Here is a 25,856-nt window from a genome sequence, read left to right on the forward strand (position 1 = left end):
GACCTGTATTCCCAGGTCTCTTTGTTGTACCGCACTCCTCAGAGCCCTCCTGTTCACTGTGCAGTCTTGGTCTCGAGAAAATATCTAGTGTACAATAATCCTCAGAATGTAGCCATGTGGAGGTTTTGTTTTTATATGCTATAGGGTTTTGTAATGTCAGCTGCTAATATTATAAAAATTACCAATAACTTAAGAAAAGAAAATCATTTATAGAACAGTATGATACAGCTCAGGAACAGGCCTCTCATCCCAGTGTCTGTGGTGACTATAATTCCATTCAAAACTATTCCCATCTGCCTGCATATAGTGCATATCCCTCTATTCCCTGTCTATTCACTTGTCTATCTACATGCCTCTTAAATTTGCTGGGGTATCTGCTTCCACCATTTCACTTTTCCTGGCAGCATCTACCACGCTGTGCAAAACAAACTTGCCGAATAAAATTTCCTTTAAACGATTCCTGCCCCCCAGCATAAAGCTATGCCCTTGAATATTTGACGTTTCCATTCTGGAAAGAAAGACCAACAATCTACTCTATCTATACCCCTCATAATTTTATATCCTTTTTTAGGTCGCCCTCCCCCCCTCCCCCGCCCCCAAACCCCAGCCAGTAATGCTCCAGAGAAAACAATCTAGGTTTGTCCAGCCTCCTCTTGTAGCTAATACTCTCTCATCCAGGCAGCATTCACTATGACAGGAGAGGGGAAAGGTAAAGGAAACCAAGCATCAGACAGGACGTGAGATTGAAGATTGCACTGGTAATCAAAAAGTAGCTCCTCTTGCCCAAAAACTTGATCTCACCAATCTCGGGTGAGGAATAGGTCTAAAATTGAGGTTAATTATTTTTGACACCTCTCACCAAAAACAATAACAAAAACACATTCCTAATCACTTCATATTAGGAAGACAGGCCATATTAATTATTTTCCAAGGAATATTCTTCTGAGTTAAGTCCTTGGGATTTAATTGAGAAACGTATAATTGCAGAGGATTGGAATACTGAAAATAACTGCAAACTGAAATCCAGTTTATGGGGATTTGGAATGGATTTGCTAATGTCATACAAGGACTTGATGTTAATCTAATGCAGCAATAATTTCAAACCCTGTAGTATGCAAAAGATAAATACTGAATTCTGCAGCATTGCCCGAAAACCTGGAATTGAGTACTGCCTGGCACTATAATCATCCTAACACAATGACTCAGCATCAGATATTTCATCCTTTATTATAGAGCCCTTTCAGTATTTTTTCCTTTTCTAAAATCAGATAATTAGAAGTTAACATTTCTTTCTTTGCCTGCTTGCTTAATGTAGGTGTCAGAGTTTTCAAAAGAGGTGGAGGTTCGAGCTGTTCTAGAGAGTCAGGCATTGGCTAAAAAAGCATATGCTGAGAAGCTGGGCTACAAAGTCTGTAAGTAATCCATTCATTTTTTGGCCACACCTATTGGTGAAACTTCCTAGGATTGTCTTGGAACTGATGTGGATGACTGAAGCTTGCTTTATTATCAGGAAGTGAAATTTGACAAACGGCGAAGATTTGGAAATTTGGAATGGTGGCTGTGGAAAGAATACTCAGGTTTTCTCCTTTTCTGTGAATAGTGCTGTAGAATTTTTATCATTTACCTCAGCAACCTTGATTTAAGACTTATATGATGTGGAAATAGGCTTTTCAGCTCAATGTGTCCATGCTGAGGTGTGGCCAAAGGTGCTAGACTCACTTGCCTGCATTTGGCCTCTATCACTCTAAACCTTTCCTATCCCTGAACGTGTCCCAATGTGCTCTAAGTTTTAATTGTACGTTTTGTAATTGTATCTGCCTTTACCGCTCCCTCTAGCAGCTTGTTCCGTATCTTCATTTAGAAATGTTACCTAAAGGCCTCAGTAATCTGTAAAATGATATTATGGGTAATTCTTCAGTGAGGTACCTCAGCAGGCGATTCCAATTGGCAGGAAGGTCAGGAAGCAAAGCTGACATGTGTACATGCAAAAGCTTGTCCAAACAGGAAACGTGAGGACCTGGAGTGGAATGCCAGGGATAGTAGGGGTGGCTGATTCAATCGGGGTGGCATTGGAAAGAGAACTGATTAATTCTTTGAAAGAAAAGGAAATGCAGGTTTACGAAATGAAAGTGGGGATTGTGCCTAATCGGATTGGTCTTGCATAGAGCTGCAGCAGCTCAGTGGGCTAATGGCCTCATTTCATGTTGTGAAATGTATGATATTGTATGTTTAAACTGGTTTATTCTTGTCATGTATGCATGTTATTTGAAATTCTACTTGTTACCGTGGTGTTATCTGCAAACTTGCAGATGGAGTTGGAGGAGAACTTGGCCACACGGTTACGAGTGCAAAAGGAGGATGTAGCCTTGTGAAGTACACAATCAATGTGTGTCCCCGTTTTTAAAGCTGCCTTGGCTTTAGCCTTGTTTCCACAATTTTATATCTATTCTAATTACTCAGCCTCAACTTTTGTTAATTTCAATAGATCTGTGCATCTTCCCACCATTTTTTCAGAGTGGATGAGAACACGGTGTAAGGGTTAGAGGCAGCTGTACAAAACGTGTCTCCTCAATCTTGGTTCACCATTCAATAAAGTCATGTACTTCATTTTATCACTTGATTCCCTTTGGCACCAAAAACATCTGTTGTTCTCAACCTTGAATATATTTAATGACTGAGAATCCATAGCTCCCTGGGAGGGAGATTTCTTTCTCTTTTTTTTTTGCCCGTTACGCCACTGGCATTTGGGGGAGCAATGAAGGTCTTCCACCTCTGTCGGTAATAATGGCATCCATCATTATGTCAGTAGCTTCCTCTCAGTTTTCACTATTCTCCATCATTTAAGTCACGGGAGGAGTTTCAGGAATACCATCGCATTCAGCTATAGAAGGAGTCTTCGTTGTTGTTTCTGTAACAATTTTGTTTGAACAGTCAGGTCTGCTAGCCCTGAGCTGAACCCCCGAGCCTGGAGGACCAGTGGACTATTCTTAGTCTGGTCTCTACCCTTTGGCCTGACTGGCATGGGTGACCCTACCAAAAGCCAAAGAATAACGACCTGACTCCAGCTAACATAGCTGTCCGGATCACTGAGGCATGCAAGCCTCCAAACCACAACGTTGTGCTCCTCTTGGAGGGTGAGAGAGATTTACAACTATCAACTTTGTCTTCATCCACACCTTATCCTGAGATTATCCCCGAGAAGGGAAGTTGTACCTCAGCAACTAAATTCAGAATGCATTTCAGCACCTTGTGAGCCTTGGCTCACAAGGGATATTCTTTGTATCGAAAGGACAGGTGAAAGGCAGAGGAAGTGGTGTAGCTTTGTTAGTAAGAGATGGAATTACATCTTTAGAAGGAGGTGACATAGGGTCAGAGGATGCTGAATCTTCGTGGGTGGAATTAAGAAACTGCAAGGGTAAAAAAAATATTATGGGAATCATATATAGGCCTCCAAATAGTAGCCAAGATGTAGGGTTGAGATTGCAAAGGAAGCTGGAAAAGGCATGTAATAAGAGTAATGACACAATTTTAATGGGGGACTTCAATATGCAAGGGGATTGGGGAAATCAGGTTGGCGACTGATCGCAAGAGAGGGGATTTGTTGAATGCCTACGAAATGCCTTTTTAGAGCAACTTGTGATTGAGCCTACTAGGGGAAAGGCTATCTTAGATTGGGTGTTGTGTTTTCACCCAGATCTTATTAGGAAGCTTAACGTAAAGGAACCCTTAGGAAGCAGTGATCATAATATGTTTGAATTCATACTGCAGTTTGAAAGGGAGAAGCACAAGTCACATGTATCAGTATCACAATGGAATAAAGGGAATTACAGAGGCATGAGAGAGGAGCTTGCTCAGGTGGATTGCAACAGGATACTGGAGGGGATAGTAGCAGAGCAGAGATGGCTGAAGTGTCTGGGAATTGTTCACAAGGCGCAGGTGAGAGATGTCCCACAGAAAAAGCAGTTCTCAAATGGCAGGGGCAGGCAATGGTGGCTACAAGGAAGTTAAGGACAGCATAAATACAAAGGAAAGGGCATGTAAGGTAGCAAAGGTGAATGGAAAGTTGGATGATTGTGAACGTTTTAAAATTCAACAAAAGACATCTTTAAAAAAAGCTATAAGAAGGGAAAAGGTGAAATATGAGGGCAAACTAGCCAATTATATAAGACAGGATACTAAAAGTTATTTTAGTTGTATAATGAGTAAAAGGGAGGTGAGTGTTGATATTGGACCACTGGAAAATGATGAGGGTGAGGTAGTAATGGGGGACGAAGAAATGGCAGATGAACTTAATGAGTACTTTGCGTCAGTCTTCACTGTGGAAGACACTAACAGCGTGCCAGAGGTCTGTGAGTGTCAGGGAGCAGGAGTGAGTGCCATCGCTATTACTAAGGAAAAAGTGTTAGGCAAACTCAAAGGTCTTAAGGTGGATAAGTCACCTGGACCATATGGACCACATCCCAGAGTCTTGAGAGAGGATGCTGAAGAGATAATGGATTCATTGGTCATGATCTTTCAAGAATCACTAGATTCTGGCATGAACCTGGGGGACTGAAAAATTGCAAATGTCACTCCACTCTTTAAGAAAGGAGGAAGGCAAAAGAAAGAAAATTATAGGCCAGTTAGTGGTTGGGAAAGTGTTGGAGTATGTTATTAAGGATAAGGTTTCGGGATAATTGGAGACTAATGATAAAATAAGTCAAAGTCAACATGGTTTCTGTAAAGGGATATCTTGCTTGACAAATCTGTTAGAGTACTTTGAGGAAGTAACAAGTAGGGTGGACAATGGAGAGGCAGTGGATGTCACTTACTTGGATTTTCAGAAGGCATTTGATAAGGTGCCACACATGAGGCTGCCTATCAAGATAAAATACAATTGCAGCAGGACTTAGACAAATTGCTAGACTGGGCAAAAAAGTGGCAGATGGAATACATTATTGGGAAATGACACTATGATAATGAATTTTGGTAAAAGGGACCATAGTGCAGACTATTATCTAAATGGGAGGAGGTTCGAACATCAGAGGGAGACTTGGGAGTCCTCGTGCAAGACTTCCAGAAGCCTAATTCACAGGTTGAGTCTGTGGTAAAGAAGGCAAATGCAATGTTGGCATTTATTTCAAGGGGAATAGAATATAAAAGCAAGGAGATAATGCTGAGCCTTTATAAGACATTGGTCAGGCTGCACTTGGAGTATTGCCAACAGTATTGGGCCCCATATCTCAGAAAGGATGTGTTGTCATTGAGAGAATCCAGAGGAGGTTCATGAGGAAGATTGTGGGAATGAAGGAGTTAACATATGAGGGAGCATTTGTCAACCTGTGGCCTGTGCTGACTGGAATTTAGAAGAATGCATGGGGATCTTTTTGAAACCTGCCGAATGTTGAAAGGACTAGATAGGGTGGATGTGGAGAGGATTTTTCCTATGGTGGAGCTATTCAGAACTAGAGGCCACAGCCTCAAAATTGAGGGGTGATCTTTTAGAAGAGAGGTATTTTGGCCAGAGAGTAAAGAATCTGTGGAATGCTGTGCCAGAGACTGGTGGCCAAGTCCATGGGTATATTTAGAGTGGAAGTTGATAGTTTCCTGGTTGGTCAGGGCATCAAAGGATATGGTGAAAAAGCAGGTGCATGAGGTTGAGTGAGATCTGGGATCAGCCATGATGGAAAGGTGGAGCAGACACGATGGGCTGAATGGCCTAATTTTGCTTCTGTGTCTTATGGTCTTGTGGTCTTTGCTGAGTCACCTCATTCTCCTGAATTTAAATGTGTAGGGGCTAATTATACTCAATCACTCCTTTTGTAATTTTGCCATATGCAAAACTCCAAACCTAAAGTTTGACTTGTCAGGTTGAAAAGACCACATCCTTACCCTTATGGGGGATGTAATCATTCAAGTTCAAGTTTATTGTCATTCAACTGTGCACAGTGTGTTTCTCTGGGACCAAGGTGCAAAACGCAGGATATATATCACATACAGCACATAAAATGATATTAACACAACAGCATTAACAAAGATAAAAAAACTGTAGATGTACAAGTTGACATAAAACTCATATGACATATAATTAAATATACAGCAGTATAATGCCACTGGCACTGTCATAAATGATGTGTACAGCCTGGTAGCAGAACATTCAAAAGTTTCACAGCTGATCCATCCTGTAGAGATCAGCAGGAACGCCTCCCCTTTGAAAGGCATCTATTTGTTTAATTATGTAATTATGCTCCTATTCATATTTTATATCATTCATTGGTGCTTTTTTTACTTGATATAACCTACGAATAGCATTTGTCATGAAACAAATCTAGGGAATAATGTAATTCCCACTACATCCATTTTCTATTTTTCATAAACAAGAGAATATCTGCAACTGCTGGAAATTCAAGCAACATACACAAAATGCTGGAGGGACTCAGCAGGCCAGGCAGCATCTATGGGGGAAAAAAAAAAGTACAGTCGAAGTTTCGGCCTGAAATGTCGACTGTGCTTTTTTTCCATAGATGCTGACTGGCCTGCTGAGTTCCTCCAACATTTTGTTCTATTTTTCATGCTTCCTGGAGGAATGGTAAACACTTCCTTATTGATAGCAGTTAGACTTCTCAGTTGGTTTTTTCTTCTCTCTTTGGGATGTCCATTCATGCCTGGTTGGCTGAGAGCTCCATTATCCATGGCTGTACAACAGGCCAAATGGATCTGACTGGAATGTGTTATGTAGGGAAGTGCTGGTTGTCAGCTCTAGCTATTTCAGAATTGTGGGCATGCTTATGTGAAAGTCTGAAATGACCTAGAGGTCAGGTGCTAGCACATCTGATCTCTTGCATCTGACTCCCCCACCCCCTGACCCATCCAGTGCTGGACCCATCATTGAGCCTAGTGCAGAGGCTAATGGCTGTCAGAAAACAGAGTAGGCAGAAATTAATCGCACTGACCTTCCCACTACTACCCTCTGCCTTCTATCACCAAGCCAATTTTGGATCCAGTTTGCCAACACACCTTAGCTACAATGTCTTTTAACCTTCAGGAGCAGCTTACCATGTCCAAAGCCTTTTAAAGTCCTTGTACTGTATGCCATGTCTAGTTCCCAGCCTTTGTCAACTTTCTTAGTAATGCGTAAAGCCACGCCAACTCCCCTCCAGTCAGTCCCTGCATTTCCAAGTAAATGCATGTTCTGTCCCTGATTTTTTTTCCCCCCAATTATTTCTTGGCTACTGAAGTGTGGAGGTTGATAGAGCCCCACCAAGGTGTAACCACCAAGTCTAGAAACTCCATGTTTGTGCAGGAATCCCACAGTGTGCCTGCATGGAGAAACATCAACAATATGCCACAAACAAGAGAAAATCTGCAGGTGCTGGAACTCCAAGCAACACACAGAAAATGCTGGAGGAGCTCAGCAGGCCAGGCAGCATCTATGGAAAAAGTACTGTTGACATTTCAGGCCGAGACCCTTCGGCAGGACTGGAGAAAAAAAGATGATCTCCCTCCTGGCACTTACTCAAAATTGAGTACACCTGCCTCTACACCTCCTCCCTCACTACCATTCAGGGCTCCAAACAGTTCTTCCAGGTGAGGGGACTCTTCACCTGTGAGTCCGTTGGGGTCTTATACTTTGTCCGGTACTCCTGGTGTGGCCTCCTGTGTATCGGTGAGACCTGATGTAGTTTGGGAGACCGCTGAGCATCTATGCTCCATCCGCCAGAGAAAAGCGGGATCTCCCAGTGGCCACCCATTTTAGTTCCACTTCCCATTCCGATATGTCAATCCATGTCCTCCTCTACTGTTGCGATGAGGCCACATGGGTTGGAGGAACAATACCTTATTCTCCATCTGGGTGGCCTCTAACCTCATGGCATAAACATCGATTTCTCGAACTTCTGGTAATGCCGCCTCCCCCCCCCCACCATTCCCCATCCCCCTTTCCCTCTCTCACATATCTCCTTGCCTGCCCATCACCTCCCTCTGGTGCTCCTCCCCCTTTTCTTTCTTCCATGGCCTTCTGTCCTGTTAGATTCCCCCTTCTCCAGCCCTGTATCTCTTTCACCAATCAACTTCCCTGCTCTTTACTTCATCCCTCCCCCTTCCAGTTTCACCCATCACCTTGTGTTTCTCTCTCCCCTCCCCCTGCCTTTTAAATCTACTCCTCAGCTTTTTCTCCAGTTCTGCCAAAGGAGCTTGACTGTAAGCATTTCCACTCAAAATCTGGGCCTTTAGTTTCTCTGAATATTGTTTGGTCTACTGTAAATACAGATACAAAATAATCATTGAACAAATCCAGCATTTTCTCATTTTATCTTTTATTTACGATATTCACTTTTCTGAACTGTGCAATTTTTTTGTTAATGGAAGCACGAGATTGCAAATGTTGGAATCCGGAGCAATGCACAAAGAAGTGGAAGAACTCAGCGGGTCAGGCAGCATCTGTGGAGGGAAATGTACAGTTGACACTGCAGGTTGCAAGCTCTTTTATCTGGACTGAAAGAAAGGAGGGAGATAGCTGGTATAAAAAGGTGGAAGGAAGGGACAGAGCAAGAGCTAGCAGAGGAAGAGAATGATAGACAGAGGGAACGTGGAGAGTGAGAATGATTCCTGATGCTAGGAGGTGGTAGATGAAAGTGACAAAGGGTTTGAAGATGATGGATTTGATAGGAGAAGAAGGTAGAGCATGGATTAAAGGGAGAGAACCAGTGAGAGGAGTGCGTTGGTGATGGACCATGTAGATCAGGGGGTGAAAAGAAAGAAAAAAGAGGGAGAAAGGATGGGGGGGGGGGGTTGTTACTGGAAATTAGAGAATTTGATATTCAGCTGCCAGTTTGGAGACTGAGTAGAATGTGAGAGGTTGTTCCTCTAATTTTTTTAATGATTATATTTACATCCCATAGAAGCTTCTCTATAGACATCCATTTTGGTTGCCTTTTGCTTTTGTTTGTATTTTAACTAGTTATCAGGAGCCTTTTTTTTTAATGTTTTTCTTTTGCTTTCCAGGTTTCCCTTGCTTCCCTACTTGTGCATGTTTTTTGACAGATCTCCTGCATCTTACGATGATGAGTGTATTGTATATCATAACAACTTTATTTTCACTTGCCCACATCCTCCCAAACATACACCCCCATGCTTTACCCATTATTTTTCTGACTGAGAGCTTCTGTCCCATTGCTTAAATCCAGAATCCTGATAACTATATTGCTTTTCTATTAGTATTGTAGTGAACCAATTATTCTGGTGAACTAAAAATGTCAATTTTCTCCAAATATGGAGGAGGAAGTGAAAAATCTCTTCATTACTGGAGTTACAGACAGGTTTATATCCTGTTCCTCTTGGCCTAGGTTGATCAGCTTCTTTTCACGTATAGAAGGTTCCGAGACATCTAAAAGATTCTCTGTGGGATCCACAGAGTCCGCTACAATTGAGGAAGGTGAATCTTGTCAGAGAAAGTGGGTGTGGAGATTGATGTTTCATACACTCATTTTATATATTTGTAAGCAGCTTCTTCCATTGTTGAGACTTGACTTTCCCAGATGTTATTTCCTCACTTTTTGATCAGTTACTGGCCGGGTGTACCATGAGTTGCAAAGATGTTATATTTATTTGTGGAAATTCCGATGACATTCTTGGAGTGCTTTCAAGGTCTTCTTGGAAATCCCTTCCTCTGGTGGAGTGTTTGTTTTGGAAATGTCAGGCATGTGGATGATGTGGCCTACCCCAGTGCAGAATGTCGTCAGAGCCTCGACAGTGGATAAGTTAGTGAGGGAGAGGACACTGATCTTTATTTGTCTATATCTGGAGGGTTTTATGGAAACAATGTTGGTGCTATTTTTCTAGTGCTCTGAGAAGTTTTAAAAAATTGCTTTATTCAGAGGTTTGTATTACTTAAAAATACATTATTAATGAAAATATTACAGCTTCTCAAACTTGTAATGGATGGAGAATCCAGTCCAAACCGTGTAGCAGAGATGCAATAATTGCCCTCTGCCACCTGGGGGCAGTTATTGACTATTCTAAGGCTTCAGGCTTTTTCTCTTTTACAGTCTCTCTATTAATTTCTTAGTTTAAAAATCTGATAATGTGACATTTTTGGTTAAGATGCATAAAAATTCATACCCAGACTCAAGCCTATGTGATTAATTCTGGGAGTTATGCCTCGATTTCAAATATCATTGTGCAATATACAATAAGACCGTAAGAGATAGGAGTAGAGTCAGGTCATTCGCCCATTGGGTCTGCTCCACCATTTGATCATGGTTGATTTATTATACTCTCAACCTCATTCTCCTGCCTTCTCCCCATGACCTTTGATGCCATTGCTAATCAAGAACCTACCAACCTCTGCTGAAATATACCATTGACTTGGCCTCCACAATCATCTGCAGCAATGAATTCCACAAATTCACCACCCTCTAGGTAAAGAAATTCCACCTCTTCTCTGTTCTAAAGGGGTGTCCTTGTGTTCTGAGGCTGTACCTTCTGGTCCTAGACTCCCCCATTACAGGAAACATCCACTCCATATCCATTTTATCTAGGCCTTTCAATATTCGGTAGGTTTCAATGAGATTCCCCCTTATTCTTCTAAACTCCAGTGAGTACAGGCCCGGAGCTCCTCATACGTTAACCTTTTCATGTTTGGGATAATTCTGTAAACCTCCTCTGGATCTTCTCTAATGCCAGCACATCCCTTCTTACGTATCAGCTAATCTTTTGTCCATGCTCACAAAACTCAAAGTATATAAGAACATAAGACATAGAGGCATAATTAGGCCATTTGGCCCATTTTGCTCCACTGTTCAATCATGCCTAATCCTTTTTTCCCTTCCTCAGCCCCACTCCCTGGCCTTCTCCCCGTAACCTTTGATGCCGTGTCCAATCAAGAACCTGTCAAGCTCTGCCTTAAATACATCCAGCAACCTGGCCTCCACAGCTGCCTGTGGTAATAGATTTCACAAAATGTAGTTTGACCAATGCTTATAAAGCCTCAGCATTCTGTGTGTGGCCTCTGTCGGTCATGGTTGACCATGGGTACTGCACCTCTGGCAGTCACTGAGAGTGGCCTGTCCAGGGCGCAAACCAGGGCAGAGTTGATATGGAGATCGGTCTATTGCCCATGCAGTGGGACCTCCCCTCTCCATGCTGATGACGGGTCCAAAGGGGCGACGAAAGTCGATACAGTTTGGTGCCAGCAGCATCCCAGGAGTTGCTGTGCCAGTGCTGGGTACAGCAGTCAGCCGCCTTCGGGACTCCAACTCCGAAATTTACCTCGGGGTTTACTCCCAAAGCCTTTCCCCTGAGCGGATACAGCTGCAAGGCAATGGAGGTTTGAAATCAGAGTTTTCTCTCTCTTAGATGAGATACATCTGTGGTTAACGAGCCCCATCTGCCCAGAGCAACTGGTTTTAAGGTGCCAGTGGCCTGCCTTTGCCCTTTCTCCTGTCAGTGAGAACAGCTCTGCCAGGCATAAGAACTATGCCACACGTGAAGGCCAGGAGTTGGACTTGGTTGTCAGAGGATGTTTGAGATGCACGCCATGAAGAGCATTTGTTTAGCAGTGGGAGCTTGTCCCCACTGCCACCCTTCAGCTATGACTACCTTTGGAGCCTCAGCATTACATCCTTGTTTTTATATTGTAGTTATCTTGAAATGAATGCTAATGTTGTATTTACTTTTCTTACTACCGACTCAACCTGAAAGTTGACCTTTAGCGAATCCTGCATGACTCCCAAGTTCTTTTGCACCTCGGAATTCTGAAATTGCTCCTCATTAAGAAGGTAGTACTTCTACCAAAGTGCATAACCATACACATCCCTATACTGTGTTCCATCTGGCATTGCTTCACCCATTGTCCTAATCTGTCCAAGTCCTTCCACAGATTCCCTGCTCTTTTCACTGCTACTTGCCCTCCACTTATCTTTGTATCATCTGCAAACTTGACCACAAAGCCATCAAATCCATCATCCAGGTCATTAGCATTAACGTGGAAAGTAGCAGATCTGCGGAACACTATTAGTCACTTGCAGCCAATCTGTAAAGCCCCCCTTTATTTCCAATCTTTGCCTCCTGCCAGTCAGCTAATCTTTTGTCCATGCTAGTATCATTCCTGTAATACCATGTGCTCTTATCTTGTTTAGTACATACATTCTCAACAAGAGGAGTCTTGAAGGTCATGGATTTAAGCATTGAAAGTTTGGTTATTTTCTTTGGCCCCAGCTGTAGGCTGTATTTCCTATTCTTTAATCCCATCTCCTCCATGTCGATATTGGGATTGGTGGACTTCTTATCTCCTTGCCATCCTATCTGACTCTAAGATGAACTTCAGCAGCTTATTTTTCTCTATTAATCAAACAGGCTTATTAAACTTTCAGCTTTACTTTTCCCCTCCTTTTGTTTCAACTGAGTTACTGCTGGGAACCTCATTCATACTTTGACTGTTGCTCCAGTGTTCTCATTCAACCTCCCGTTGTCTATATTTTACTAGCTTGAGGTCTTCCAGCCACATCCTAATTCACACAATGTCTCCTTCACCCATTAAACCTGTTGTCACTGTTCTATATGGGCTGCATTTTCCTCAGTGTCCTCAAGTTGAGGTTCTAATCTGTGGCATAGTTACAGAGACAAGCTCCTTTAGACCATGAGACATCGGGCAGAATTAGGCCATTCAGTCTATTGAGTCCACTCTGCCATCTCATCATGGCTGACCCCGGATCCCATTCAACCCCACATACCTGCCTTTTCACAGTTTCCAGTGGGCTGAGGGTTTATCCTTTTACCACCCACTTGGTCTGGCGTGTAATGTCAGGATTGGTCTCCTTTCGGGTTAACAGGGTCACGGTGTGAACATTTCTTGACCCCATTATGATGAATTTGTCTGACTAATCTGGAAAGTAGCGCAGCAGAACATACCTAGAGGCTGCAGAACCAAATATATTCAGGGATTGACTAGTGATATCAAGCAAAGTTATGATGAGTATGTCAACTTATACAATCAAGACCTGTTTGGCCAAGACACAATTGAAATGGGAGTGTCAGTTCTGTCTCTGCTGAGCTAGGAGAGACAACAGCGTTGGCAGGAACTGATAAAAACACAGACATGACCAAGAACAGTAAGAAGGCATGGGCAACTGTTCGGAAACTCGACTCAGACGATAGACCACCACAGAGAATTGCTGGCATAACACCCAATCAGGTTGCTCACCAACTAATACTAAATGGTTGACCAAACAACAAGGAACGGAGGCAGAAGAAAAAGCAACATCAGGAGATGGAGTCAGCTCTCTCAAATGGGAATAACAACTTCCCACCTCTCACCCTAAAGGATGAAGTATCACAGCTAAAATCCAACAAAGCTGCTGGCATAGATGGGATTCTTAATGAATTCCTTAAACATCTTGGACCTAAAGCACTCCACTGGCTTCTGTCCCTTTTTAACTGTTGCCTAAGATCATTAAAAATACCTAAAAAGTGGAGAAGGGCCAAAGTTGTTGCTCTCCTAAAACCCAATAAAGATCCCAACATTTCTGAAAATTACAGACTGATTTCCTTGCTCTGCACCCTCTATAAACTCTACGTGAGACTCATACTGAAAAGAATATCCCCCTTAGTCGAAGATCTTAGTAGAACCAGACCAAGCTGGGTTCAGGCCAGGCTGCTCTTGCTGCGGGCAAGTCCTGAACTTAACCCAGTATATTGAGGATGGCTTTGAAATGTGACAAATTACAAGGTACAAGGGCAGTATTCATTGACTTAACAGCAGCATATGACGCTGTGAATCACAGCGGCCTTCTACTGAAATTATCTAAAATGTTAAAGAACAAAACTACAGTCAAAGTAATAAGGAGTCTCCTAGAAAATCGCAGATTTTATGTAGAAATGAATGGAATTAAGAGTAGGTGGTGTCCACAAAAGAATGGACTACTACAGGGATCAATCCTGGCACCTCTACTATTTAATGTTTACTCAAACGACCAACCAACCTTTCCTAACACACACAGACGACCTATGCATAGCAGCACAAGCTAACTCCTGCCAAGAAGTTGAAGTATGACTTAAAGCAGTCCTCAAAGCAATGAAGCAGTAATATGAAAAATGGTCTCTGAACCGAAATCCATCAAAAACTCAAGTGTGTGCATTCCACCTGAGGAATCGAGAAGCAGCTTGGAAACTCAAGATCTTCTTGTGTGGGAAGGAGCTCGAACACCATCCGACTCCAATTTACCTTGGGCGTGACACTGGATAGGACGCTCTGATTTGCCACCCACATCCAAAAACTCCTAGGGCAAGTTGGCTCTCGCAATTCTCTCTTGAAAAAATTAGCAGGCATGAAATGGGGAGCTAATGCTCACACACTTAGATCAACTGCCCTAGCACTCTGCTATGCACCTGCAGAATACTGTGCACCTGTGTGGGGCAGATCAGCCCATGCGAAGAAAATAGGCCCATTGCTTAACAAAGCCTGCCGAATAATCACGGGCACACTGCGCCCCACACCCACTGACATCATTTACAGACTTGCAGGCATTGCTCCCCCAGAGATCCGAAGACACACTATAACAAAAATTGAAAAAGGTAAACAGAACTCGGATCCACGACACCCACCACATCATCATGTGCCAGTTTTCAACTGCCTAAAATTGAGGAAAAGCTTTGCTACAATGGAGGAACTACTGCACAGAACATCCCCCCCAAACAGACAGAATTGACCTCTGGCAACAAACAGAAGCCAGAACCCCACCAAACAATACAGTGCAAGACCCCACAGAAATGTTGCCAGACGGGGCACTGCTTGATAGACGGAAGTGGTGCACTCTCAACAGAGCGAGAGCGGGAGTTTGTAGGACGGGAGACAATATGGTGAAGTGGGGTTTAAAGACCAACGATTCCTGTGAGTGTGGCGAAAGGATGCAGAACATTGAACACGTTCTGCACAACTGCCCACTCTCACCTGATTTAGCTGACACTGACCTGCTCAACATCAACCAAACAACACTAGAGTGGCTGGCTGTCTGGTGTGACAAGCTATGATGATGACTTGCCCTTTTACCATATCCCTTGATGCCCTGACCAATCAAGAATCTCTGCTTTGAATATAATATACCCACAGACTTGGTCTCCACCTCGGTCTGTGGCAGTGTATTCCACAGATACATCACCTTTTGTCTAAAAAAAAATTCCTCCTTACTTTTGTTCTGAAAGGTCACCCCTCAATTTTGAGGCTGTCTCTCTAGTTCTGGGTAGGCCCCAACAGAGGAACATCCTATAAACATCCACTATATCTAGTCCTTTTAACATTCGATAGATTTCAACAAGATCCCCCAACATTCTTCTAAATTCCAGTGAGTACAGGCTCAAAGCTGCCAAACATTCCTCATATGTTATCCCCTTCATTCCCGGAATCATCTTCGTGAACCTCCTCTGGATTCTCTCCAATGGCAATATATCCTTTTTGAGATAAGGGGCCCAAAACTGTTGACAATGCTCCAAGTGCGACCTGACCAGTGTCTTATAAAGCTTCAGCACTATCTCCTTGTTTTTATATTCTATTTCCCTTGAAATAAATGCTAATATTTCATTTGCCTTCCTTGCCACCGACTCAACCTGTGAATTAACCTTCTGGGAGCCTTGCACAAGGACTTCCAAGTCCCTTTGCACCTCTGACGTTTGAATTTTCTCCCCATTTAGGTAATAGTCCACAATATTGTTCCTTTTACCAAAATGCATAATCGTTCATTTCCCAACACTATATTCCATCTGCCAATTCTTCCAATTTGTCTACGTCCTACTGTAATGGCATTGCTTCCACAGTACTCCCTACCCCTCCCACCTATCTTCATATCATCTGCAAACTTTGCCACAAAGCCATCAATTCCACTATCTAAATCATTGACAAACAATGTGAAAAATACCAGTCTGAATTCTGAACCCTGAAGGACGCTACTAGTCACTGGTAGCCAACCAGAAAAGGCCTCCTTTATTCCCACTCGCTCTCTCCTGCCTGTCAGACATTCTTCGATCAATGCCAGTATATTTCCTGTAACACAATAGGATTTTATCTTGTTAAACAGCCTCATGCGAGGTCCTTTATAAATTGTCTTCTGAAAATCTAAGTAAATGACATCCACCGCCTCTCCTTTGTCCACCCTGCTTGTTACTTTCTTGAAGAATTCTAACAGATTTGTCAGGCAAGATTTCCCTTTACAGAAGCCATGCTGACTTTGACTTATTTTATCAATAGTCTCCAAGTACCCCAAAACTCTGTCCTTAATAATGGACTCCAACACTTTCCCAACCACTGAGGTTAGGCTAATTGACCTCTAATTTCCTCTCTCTTGTCGTCTTCCTTTCTTAAAGAGTGAAGTGACATTTGCAATTTTCCAGTCCTCTGTGCATCACGACTAATGCATCCGTTACCTCTTCAGCAACCACTTTTAGCAGTCCGGGATGTAGTCCATCTGGTCCAGGTGACTTATCCACCTTAAGACCTTTGAGTTTGCCTAGCACTTTTTCCTTTGTAATAGCAATGGCACCCACTCCTGTCGCAGACCTCCAGCGTACAGCTAGTGTATTCCACAGTAAAGACTGAAGCAAAGTCTTAAATTCATCTTTGTCCCCCATTACTACCTTACCAGCATCATTTTCTGGTGGTCCGATATCAACACCACCTCCCTTTTACTCTTTATATAACTGAAAATTTCACCATGTCATAGCTGACTAGCAAGTACCTGTCTAAATGAATCCGATTTACCAGCATTCTATGTGTTGGTGCTTCAAATGCCTGTCTTGCTACATTTTAAATCTTGTGACAAACCCTGTCTCCAGTAACCACTCAGAGAGTGCATAGCAGATTCCCATTAACCTGTGGTGAAATATTTCCCCTCTAAACCTCTGCTCTCTAGTTTCTAATGGCTCTGCAGTATGGACATGTTTTTGACCACATACGCTATCTATGCTCCTGCTAATTCTATATATTCTAGCTGGTTGCCCCTTAGCTTCCTCTGCTTTAAGAAAAGCTAACTTCAGTCTCTCCTCATAGCTATAGCATGCCATCTCAGGCAAGGTGCTGATGATCTCTTCTGAAAATTGGTCAAAGTTATATGCACAAACAAGCAGAAAGAAGCTGGATCCAGTCAGGACTGTGCTGCAGAGATGCAATAATTGCTGTCTACCACTGAGGAGCAGTTATTGACCAACATCAGAATCAGGTTTATTATCACTTACCTATTTCATAGTTGTGTTTTGTTTTGCAGCATCTGTACAGTGTAATACATAAAATACTATACATTACAAAAAAACATAAACATTACTAGTACAAAAAGAGAGTAATATAGTAAGGTTGTGTTCATAGGTTCACAGGCTGTTCAGAAAGCTGATTTCTGATCAGAAATTGGTGTCTTCAGGCTCCTGTATCTCCTCAATGATGGCAGTAATAGATTAGATTAGATTATGAGGGCACGCAGTCCTCGTTTATTGTCATTTAGTAATGCATGCATTAAGAAACTATACAATGTTCCTCCAGTATGATATCACAGAAATACAAGACAGACCAGGACTAAAAAAACTGACAAAAACCACATAATTATAACATATAGTTACAACAGTGCAGAGCAGTACCGTAATTTGATAAAGAACAGACCATGGGCACGGTAAAAAAAAAGTCTCAAAGTCTTGAAAGTCCCGTCATCTCACGCAGACGGTAGAAGGAAGAAAACTCTCCCTGCCATGAACCTCCAGCACCACAAACTTGCCGATGCAGCGCCCTGGAAGCACCCGACCACAGCCGACTCTGAGTCTGTCTGAAAACTTCGAGCCTCTGACCAGCCCTCCGACACCGAGCACCGAGCACCATCTCTGCCGAGCGCTTCGACCCCGGCTCCGGCAACAGGCAATAGGCAAAGCCGAGGATTTGGGGCTTTCCCCTCCGGAGATTCTCGATCGCACAGTAGCAGCAGCAGTGAAGCGGGCATTTCAGAAGTTTCTCCAGATGTTCCTTCTTGCTTCTCACGTCTGTCTCCATCAAATCTGGATTGAGCACGGCATCCTACTTGACAAATACAGATATCATTCACCGGAGAGGCCGCGTGCCCTGTGTCGCGTCGCCATCTTCTCCTCCCCCTAATAAGAAGAGGGCAGGTACTGGATGGTGAGGATCAAAATGATGGATGCTGCTTTTCTGAACTGTTGCCTATGGAAGATGTCCTCAGTGGTGGGGAAGTTGTGCCTGTGATGGAGCTGGCTGAGTTTACAACCCTCAGATGTTGAAACCCAGGGACCTGAAGCTGTTCACCCTTTCCTCTGTAGACCACTTGATTGGAACTACCAATTTCCCCCTTCCTGAAGTGCACAATAAATTCCTTGGTCTTATTGACGTGGAGTGTAAGCTTGCTGTTGCAACTCCACTCAACCAGCCAATCTATCTCACTTCTGTACTCCTCCGATATCCCTACATTCTCTGCATATCCTATCTAACAGCCTTTTAAAATGCTCTCTCCTGTAACTCAGGCATCTACCACTGTTTAACAAAAAGAACCTGCCCTGTACATGCCTCTTACACATTCTCATTTTAAATACATGTCCTCTAGTACTTGACACTTCTAACTTGGGGAGAAAGATTCTGACTGTCTATCTTTCATAATTGTATAAATTTCTGTCAGGTCTCCAGTCAGCTTCTGATGCACCAGAGGAAACAACTGAAAATTGTCCACTCTCTCCTTATAGCTCATACCTTTTAATCCAGGCTGTGTTCTGGTGAGCCTCTCACACTTACTTTCCATCCTTGTGTCCTTCCTGTAATAGCATAACCAGAAATGTGCACAACAGAATCCTCTTTCTAAACTTTTCTGTCTCATTTCTCATTCCTCATCCATGGCTTTCTTTAAAACCTTATCTTTGCCCAAATCCTGCCATGAGCTATTGTGGTTTAGAATCAATTTTTGCTTTACTTTGCAAGAACATTTTTTGTGTGTTATGAACTATTTAATGAGTGTTGAGGCTTCAATCCAGTAATGGTTTTCCTAGACTTTATGATTCACCCTTCTCTCCCAGGTCTTTAATGGTGTGGAGAGGAAAGAAACCTCTTTGAGTGTGGGTGGTGACTTGAGCTGCCTTTGCTCATTTGTTTTGAAATTAGTTGTGCATTAAGGGTGTTGATTAATGGATGCTTGGGAATTGGAAACGTGACTATTTCCAAAGGATGGAAATGGGTGTAACAATGAGGAGCATGTAATGTTTCAAAAAGGACAAAAGGCCAGTGGTGTAACTCTGTACATTAGGAATACCTGAGAAGGTAAAAGACATTGATGCTAATGAAAATGCCACAAGATGAATATAAATCATGAATGAATATAAAGGTGTTATAAATCACAAGGTCAGCATGAGGAGGAAGTTTTCAATCTGACGAGAAGGAAGAATATGCATGTGAGAACAAGTAATTTGCTTGAATAGAAGACTTCATTAACCTAATAGAAACAGATCAAATCCAAATGTTTTCGAGTTGAGAGCTGGCTGCTTTCTGAGCCAGTATCATGGAAGCTATTCATCTTAATCTGATATTTCTGTAAAAGGTCCATAAAATGTTCATCAATCAAAAATTACAGCTTTACTTGGAGTACAGCAACCACAGTAAAATAAATAAAATTAAAATAGGAATTTAGGGCTGATACCAGGGATTGTAGTAATGAGAAAATAATCTTGGAATCATCCATAATTAACTCAGGAGAATGAAAACACTAGGATTTGCCCAAGTGGATGAATTGTGAGAAAAGCTTGGATTAATTACTCTTTTACAGGAATGGCAAGAGCCCCTTGTGACAGCTTTTCAAGTTCTTAATTATATTATTGAGCTGGAGGAAGTCTTTTCAGTTCAAACTTATTTACTAACTTCTACGTATGAAGTTTTGGCCTGAAACGTCGACTGTTTATTCCTTTCCACGGATGCTGCCTGACCTGCTGAGTTCCTCTAGCACTTTGTGTGTGTTACTTTGGATTTCCAGCATCCGCAGACTTTCTTGTCTTTATGCACATGTACAAGTCTGCTGCTGATACCACTGTTGTTGGATGAATTAAAGCTAGTGATGAATCAGCACAGAGGAGACATTGAAAACCTGACTGAATGTCGCCACAATCAGCTCTTACTCAACTGTTAGCCTAATAAAAGAGCTGATTACTGACTACAGGAGGAAGAAGCAGGAGGTCCATGATCCAATCCTCATTAGGGGACTGAGGTGGAGAGGGTCAGTAGCTTTAAATTCCTTGACATTAACATATCAGAGGATTTGTCTTAGGACCAGCATATGAATGCCATCTCAAAGCACAACAGTGCCTCTACTTTCATAGAAGTTTGTGTAGATTTGGCATGTCACTAAAATAGAAACATAGAAACATAGAAACATAGAAAATAGGTGCGGGAGTAGGCCATTCAGCCCTTCGAGCCTGCACCGCCATTCAGTATGATCATGGCTGATCATCCAACTCAGAACCCTGTACCAGCCTTCCCTCCATACCCCCTGATCCCTTTAGCCACAAGGGCCATATCTAACTCCCTCTTAAATATAGCCAATGAACTGGCCTCAACTGTTTCCTGTGGCAGAGAATTCCACAGATTCACCACTCTCTTTGTGAAGAAGTTTTTCCTCATCTCGGTCTGAAAAGGCTTCCCCTTTATCCTCAAACTGTGACCCCTCGTTCTGAACTTCCCCAACATCGGGAACAATCTTCCTGCATCTAGCCTGTCCAATCCCTTTAGGAATTTATACGTTTCAATCAGATCCCCCCTCAATCTTCTAAATTTCGACAAGTATAAGCCTAGTTCATCCAGTCTTTCATCATATGAAAGTCCTGCCATCCCAGGAATCAATCTGGTGAACCTTCTTTGTACTCCCTCTATGGCAAGGATGTCTTTCCTCAGATTAGGGGACCAAAACTGCACACAATACTCCAGGTGTGGTTTCACCAAGGCCTTGTACAACTGCAGTTTTTTTAATAGATGCACAGTGGAGAGTATCCTGACTAGTTGCATCATGGCCTGGTATGGAAACACTGATGCCCATGAACAGAGTAGCCCAGGGATGACCAACCCATGGTGCATGCGCCAGAAGTGGCGCATTGGATGATTAGAAGTGGTGCATTGCACCCCAGTGATAATAATAAAAAAGTAAGCCTACTCATGCAAAAAGTATTAACCAAAAACCGATTTGTAGAAAAAAAGATCTATAACAGGAATTCAAGTAGCTTAGAGCTAGAAATGGGTTTTACTGAGAATAAATCTAAAACTTAGCGATTATTTTTAGCGATTTTCTTATTTCGTGCACATCTTCTGGCAAATGTTATCTTCTTTCACATTAATCTGTTTTCAATTAAAAAAATGTTCAATAAGTCAAACTAGGAAAGAAGGACTTTTGTTCTGCAGTCGTTCCATAACTGTTCAATGCACGTTTGATACTTGTTTGATCCTGAGGCGCCAGGCGTCTGCACCAGCGGTGCGTCGCAGGTTTTTGCCAGTCAGTTTACAATTGACACTCGTGCGCTACGGAGTTGTGCTTTGTTTGTCCTTTGTGAACATTTGCAGTTTTGTACTTTTTCAAAAATTAAGCCTTATTTTTACATTCAGTTACCCATCACAGTGCAAAAGAAAATGAGCAAAAGAAAAGCAGAAAGTAATAGTAAGCGTGAATTCAATGAACAGTGGGAAAATGAGCTCTTATTTATAGCGGGTCCGTCAGGAAAACCGTTGTGCATTGTTTGTGAAAACACTTTCTCACATAATAGAAGACATGATCTTAATAGACACTATAAAACACAACATCAGACTGAAATAGAAGGAAAACTGAAGCTAGTGCTTGGGTCTGAGTTACGGAAAGAATATGTGATTTAAAAAAAAAGGAAATCAAAAGAAGACAAAATATATTTGTTAAAAGAAGTCTCATTAAGGTAAATATTGTTTATCTTGTTTTTATATTAAATCAATATATCATGTAAAAATGCTAAATATGTCTATATTAACATTTTTACAAGAATTGAATGGGGGTACAAGAATTGTATGGCGCATCTGAACTTAGAAACTATAGAAAAACCACAGCACAGAAACAGGCCTTTTGGCCCTTCTTGTCTGTGCCGAACCATTTTCTGCCTAGTCCCACTGACCTGCACACGGACCATATCCCTCCATACACCTCCTATCCATGTATCTGTCCAATTTATTCTTAAATGTTAAAAAAGAACCCGCATTTACCACCTCGTCTGGCAGCTCATTCCATACTCCCACCACTCTTTGTGTGAAGAAGCCCCCCCCCATGTTCCCTTTAAACTTTTCTCCCCTCACCGTTAACCCGTATCCTCTGGTTTTTTTCTCCCCTTGCCTCAGTGGAAAAAGCTTGCTTGCATTCACTCTATCTATACCCATCATAATTTTATATACCTCTATCAAATCTCCCCTCATTCTTCTACGTTCCAGAGAATAAAGTCCTAACCTATTCAACCTTTCTCTGTAACTGAGTTTTTCAAGTCCCGGCAACATCCTTGTAAACCTTCTCTGCACTCTTTCAACCTTATTAATATCCTTCCTATAATTTGGTGACCAAAACTGAACACAATATTCTAGATTCGGCCACACCAATGCCTTATACAACCTCATCATAACATTCCAGCTCTTATACTCAATACCTTGATTAATAAAGGCCAATGTACCAAAAGCTCTCTTTACGACCCTATCTACCTGTGATGCCACTTTTAGGGAATTTTGTATCTGTATTCCCAGATCCCTCTGTTCTACTGCACTCCTCAGTGCCTTACCATTAACCCTGTATGTTCTACCTTGGTTTGTCCTTCCAAAGTGCAATACCTCACACTTGTCTGTATTAAACTCCATTTGCCATTTTTCAGCCCATTTTTCCAGCTGGTCCAAGTCCCTCTGCAAGCTTTGAAAACCTTCCTCACTATCCACTACACCTACAATCTTTGCAAATTTGCTGATCCAATTTACCACATTATCATCCAGATCATTGATATAGATGACAAATAACAATGGACCCAGCACTGATCCCTGTGGCATACCACTAATCACAGGCCTCCAGTCTGAGAAGCAATTCTCTACTACCGCTCTTTGGCTTCTTCCAGTGAGCCAATGTCTAATCCAAATTACCACCTCTCCATGTATACCTAGCGACTGAATTTTCCTAACTAACCTCCCATGAGGGGCCTTGTCAAAGGCCTTACTGAAGTCCACGTAGACAACATCCACTGCCTTCCCTTCATCCATTTTCCTGGTAACCTCCTCGAAAAACTCCAATAGATTGGTCAAACATGACCTACCATGCACAAAGCCATGTTGACTCTCCCTAATAAGTCCCTGTGTCCAAATGCTTGTAGATTCTGTCTCTTAGTACTCCCTCCAATAACTTACCTACTACCGATGTTAAACTCACTGGCCTATAATTTCCCAGATTACTTTTCAATCCTTTTTTAAACAACGGAACAACATGAGCCACTCTCCAATCCTCCGGCACCTCACCCGTAGACACCGACATTTTACATTTGTAAATATATCTGCCAGGGCCCCTGTAATTTCAACACTAGTCTCCTTCAAGGTCCAAGGGAATACCCTGTCAGGTCCTGAGGATTTATCCACTGTAATTTGCCTCAAGATAGCAAGCACCTCCTCCTTTTCAATCTGTACAGTTTCCATGATCTCACTACTTGTTTCCCTTAATTCCATAGACTTCATGCCAGTTTCCTTAGTAAATACAGACGCAAAAAACCCATTTAAGATCTCCCCCATTTCTTTTGGTTCTGTACATAGCCGACCACTCTGACCTACAAGAGGACCCATTTTATCCCATACAATCCTTTTACTCTTAATATATCTGTAAAAGCTCTTTGGATTATCCTTCACTTTGACTGCCAAGGCAACCTCATGTCTTCTTTTAGCCCTCCTGATTTCCTTCTTAAGTATTTTCTTGCACTTTTTATACTTCTCAAGCACCTTATTTACTCCCTGTTTCCTACACGCGTTATACAACTCTCTCTTCTTCTTCTTTATCAGAGTTGCAATAGCCCTTGAGAACCAAGGTTCCTTATTCCTATTCACTTTGCCTTTAATCCTGACAGGAACATACAAGCTCTGCACTCTCAAAATTTCTCCTTTGAAGGCTTCCCACTTATCAGTCACATCCTTGCCAGAGAACAACCTGTCCCAATCCATGCTTTTTTCATTTCTGTCCCAATCCACATCTTTCTCATTTCTTCAAATTTGGGCTTCTTCCAGTTCAGAACCTCAACCTTAGGACCAGATCTATCCTTGTCCATGATCAAGTTGAAACTAATGGTGTTATGATCACTGGAACCAAAGTGCTTCCCTACAAACACTTCCGTCACTTGTCCTAACTCGTTTCCTAACAGGAGATCCAATATTGCATCCCCTCTAGTTAGTACCTCTATATATTGATTTAGAAAACTTTCCTGAACACATTTTACAAACTCTAAACCATCTAGACCTCTAACAGTATGGGAGTCCCAATTAATATGTGGAAAATTAAAATCCCCTACCACCACAACTTTATGTTTCCTGCAGTTGCCTGCTGTCTCTTTGCAGATTTGCTCCTCCAATTCTCGCTGACTATTGGGTGGTCTATAATACAACCCCACTAATGTGGCCATACCTTTCCTGTTTCTTAGATCCACCCATAAGGACTCAGTAGACAAGCCCTCTCTAATCTGTCCTGCCTGAGCACTGCTGTAATATTTTCCCTAACAAGCAATGCTACTCCCCCACCTTTCATTCCTCTGTCTCGATCACATCTGAAACATCGGAACCCTGGAATATTAAGCTGCCAGTCCTGCCCCTCCTGTAGCCAAGTTTCACTAATTGCTACAACATCATAATTCCACGTGTCAATCCACGCCCTCAACTCATCCGCCTTCCCCGCAATACTCCTAGCATTGAAATATATACACCTCAGAAGATTTTTACCACCACTCACAACCTTTCTATTTGTGGCTTTGCTTGAACTTTTAACATCATTTATTTTCACCCCAGCCCCACTGTCAGCTCTGGCACTCTGGTTCCCATCCCCCTGCAAATCTAGTTTAAAGCCTCCCCAATAGCACTAACAAACCTCCCTGCAAGGATATTGGTCCCCTTGTAGTTCAAGTGTAACCCGTCTCTCTTGTACAGGTCCCACCTGCCCCAGAAGAGGTCCCAATGATCCTGAAATCTGAAACCCTGCCCCCTACACCAGTTCCTCAGCCACTTGTTCATCCTCCAGAGCATCCTATTCCTACCCTCACTGGCATGTAGCACAGGTAGCAATCCTGAGATGACCACCCTCAAGGTCCTGCTTTTCAACTTCCTACCAAGCTCTCTATACTCACTTTCCAAGACCTCCTTACTCTTCCTTGCTATATCATTGGTACTGATGTGCACCACGACATCTGGCTGATTACCCTTCCACTTCAGAATGTCATGCAAGCGATCGGAGACATCCTTGACCCTGGCACCCAGGTGGCAACAAACCATCCTGGATTCCCTGTCTTGTGCGTGAAACAATTGATGCATGGAATGTAAAAGGTTGGCCACCCCTGGAATAGCCTATGAAAAGTAGTAGATGCAACCCAGTCCGTCACAGGAAAAGCCCTTTACCATTGAACACTTCTACAAGGAGAGCTGCCATAAGAAAGCAGCATCCATCTTAAAAACCCCACCATCCAGGTCATGCCCTCTTCTCACTACTACCATCAGGCAGGAGGTACAGAAGCCTTAGGTCTCACACCACCAGGCTGAAGAACAGTTATTACCCTACAGCCATCAGAGCTGGCATAAATAACCTCACTCACCACAACTTTGAACGTATTCTGTCACCTACAGATTCACTTTTAAGGTCTCA

At 42.5% G+C, this 25,856-nt stretch overlaps 1 protein-coding gene across 6 annotated transcripts in view; it reads left to right on the top strand.

Annotated features, from left to right (window-relative positions):
* xylb (xylulokinase homolog (H. influenzae)) overlaps positions 1–25,856 on the top strand; it is a 337,542-nt gene that overhangs the window by 89,788 nt on the left and 221,898 nt on the right. For all 6 annotated transcript variants that reach the window (XR_010017455.1, XR_010017457.1, XR_010017456.1 and 3 more), the window contains one exon: positions 1,316–1,412. Coding sequence is in view for 3 of the 6 variants with exons in the window: in XM_063044483.1 (XP_062900553.1) it covers positions 1,316–1,412 (97 nt within the window). In the remaining 3 variants the exon portion in view is untranslated. The remainder of the gene's footprint in view (positions 1–1,315; positions 1,413–25,856) is intronic.

The sequence above is a fragment of the Mobula hypostoma genome, chromosome 3, assembly GCF_963921235.1.
Source record: "Mobula hypostoma chromosome 3, sMobHyp1.1, whole genome shotgun sequence".
In the NCBI taxonomy this organism is placed as follows: Eukaryota; Metazoa; Chordata; class Chondrichthyes; order Myliobatiformes; family Myliobatidae; genus Mobula; species Mobula hypostoma.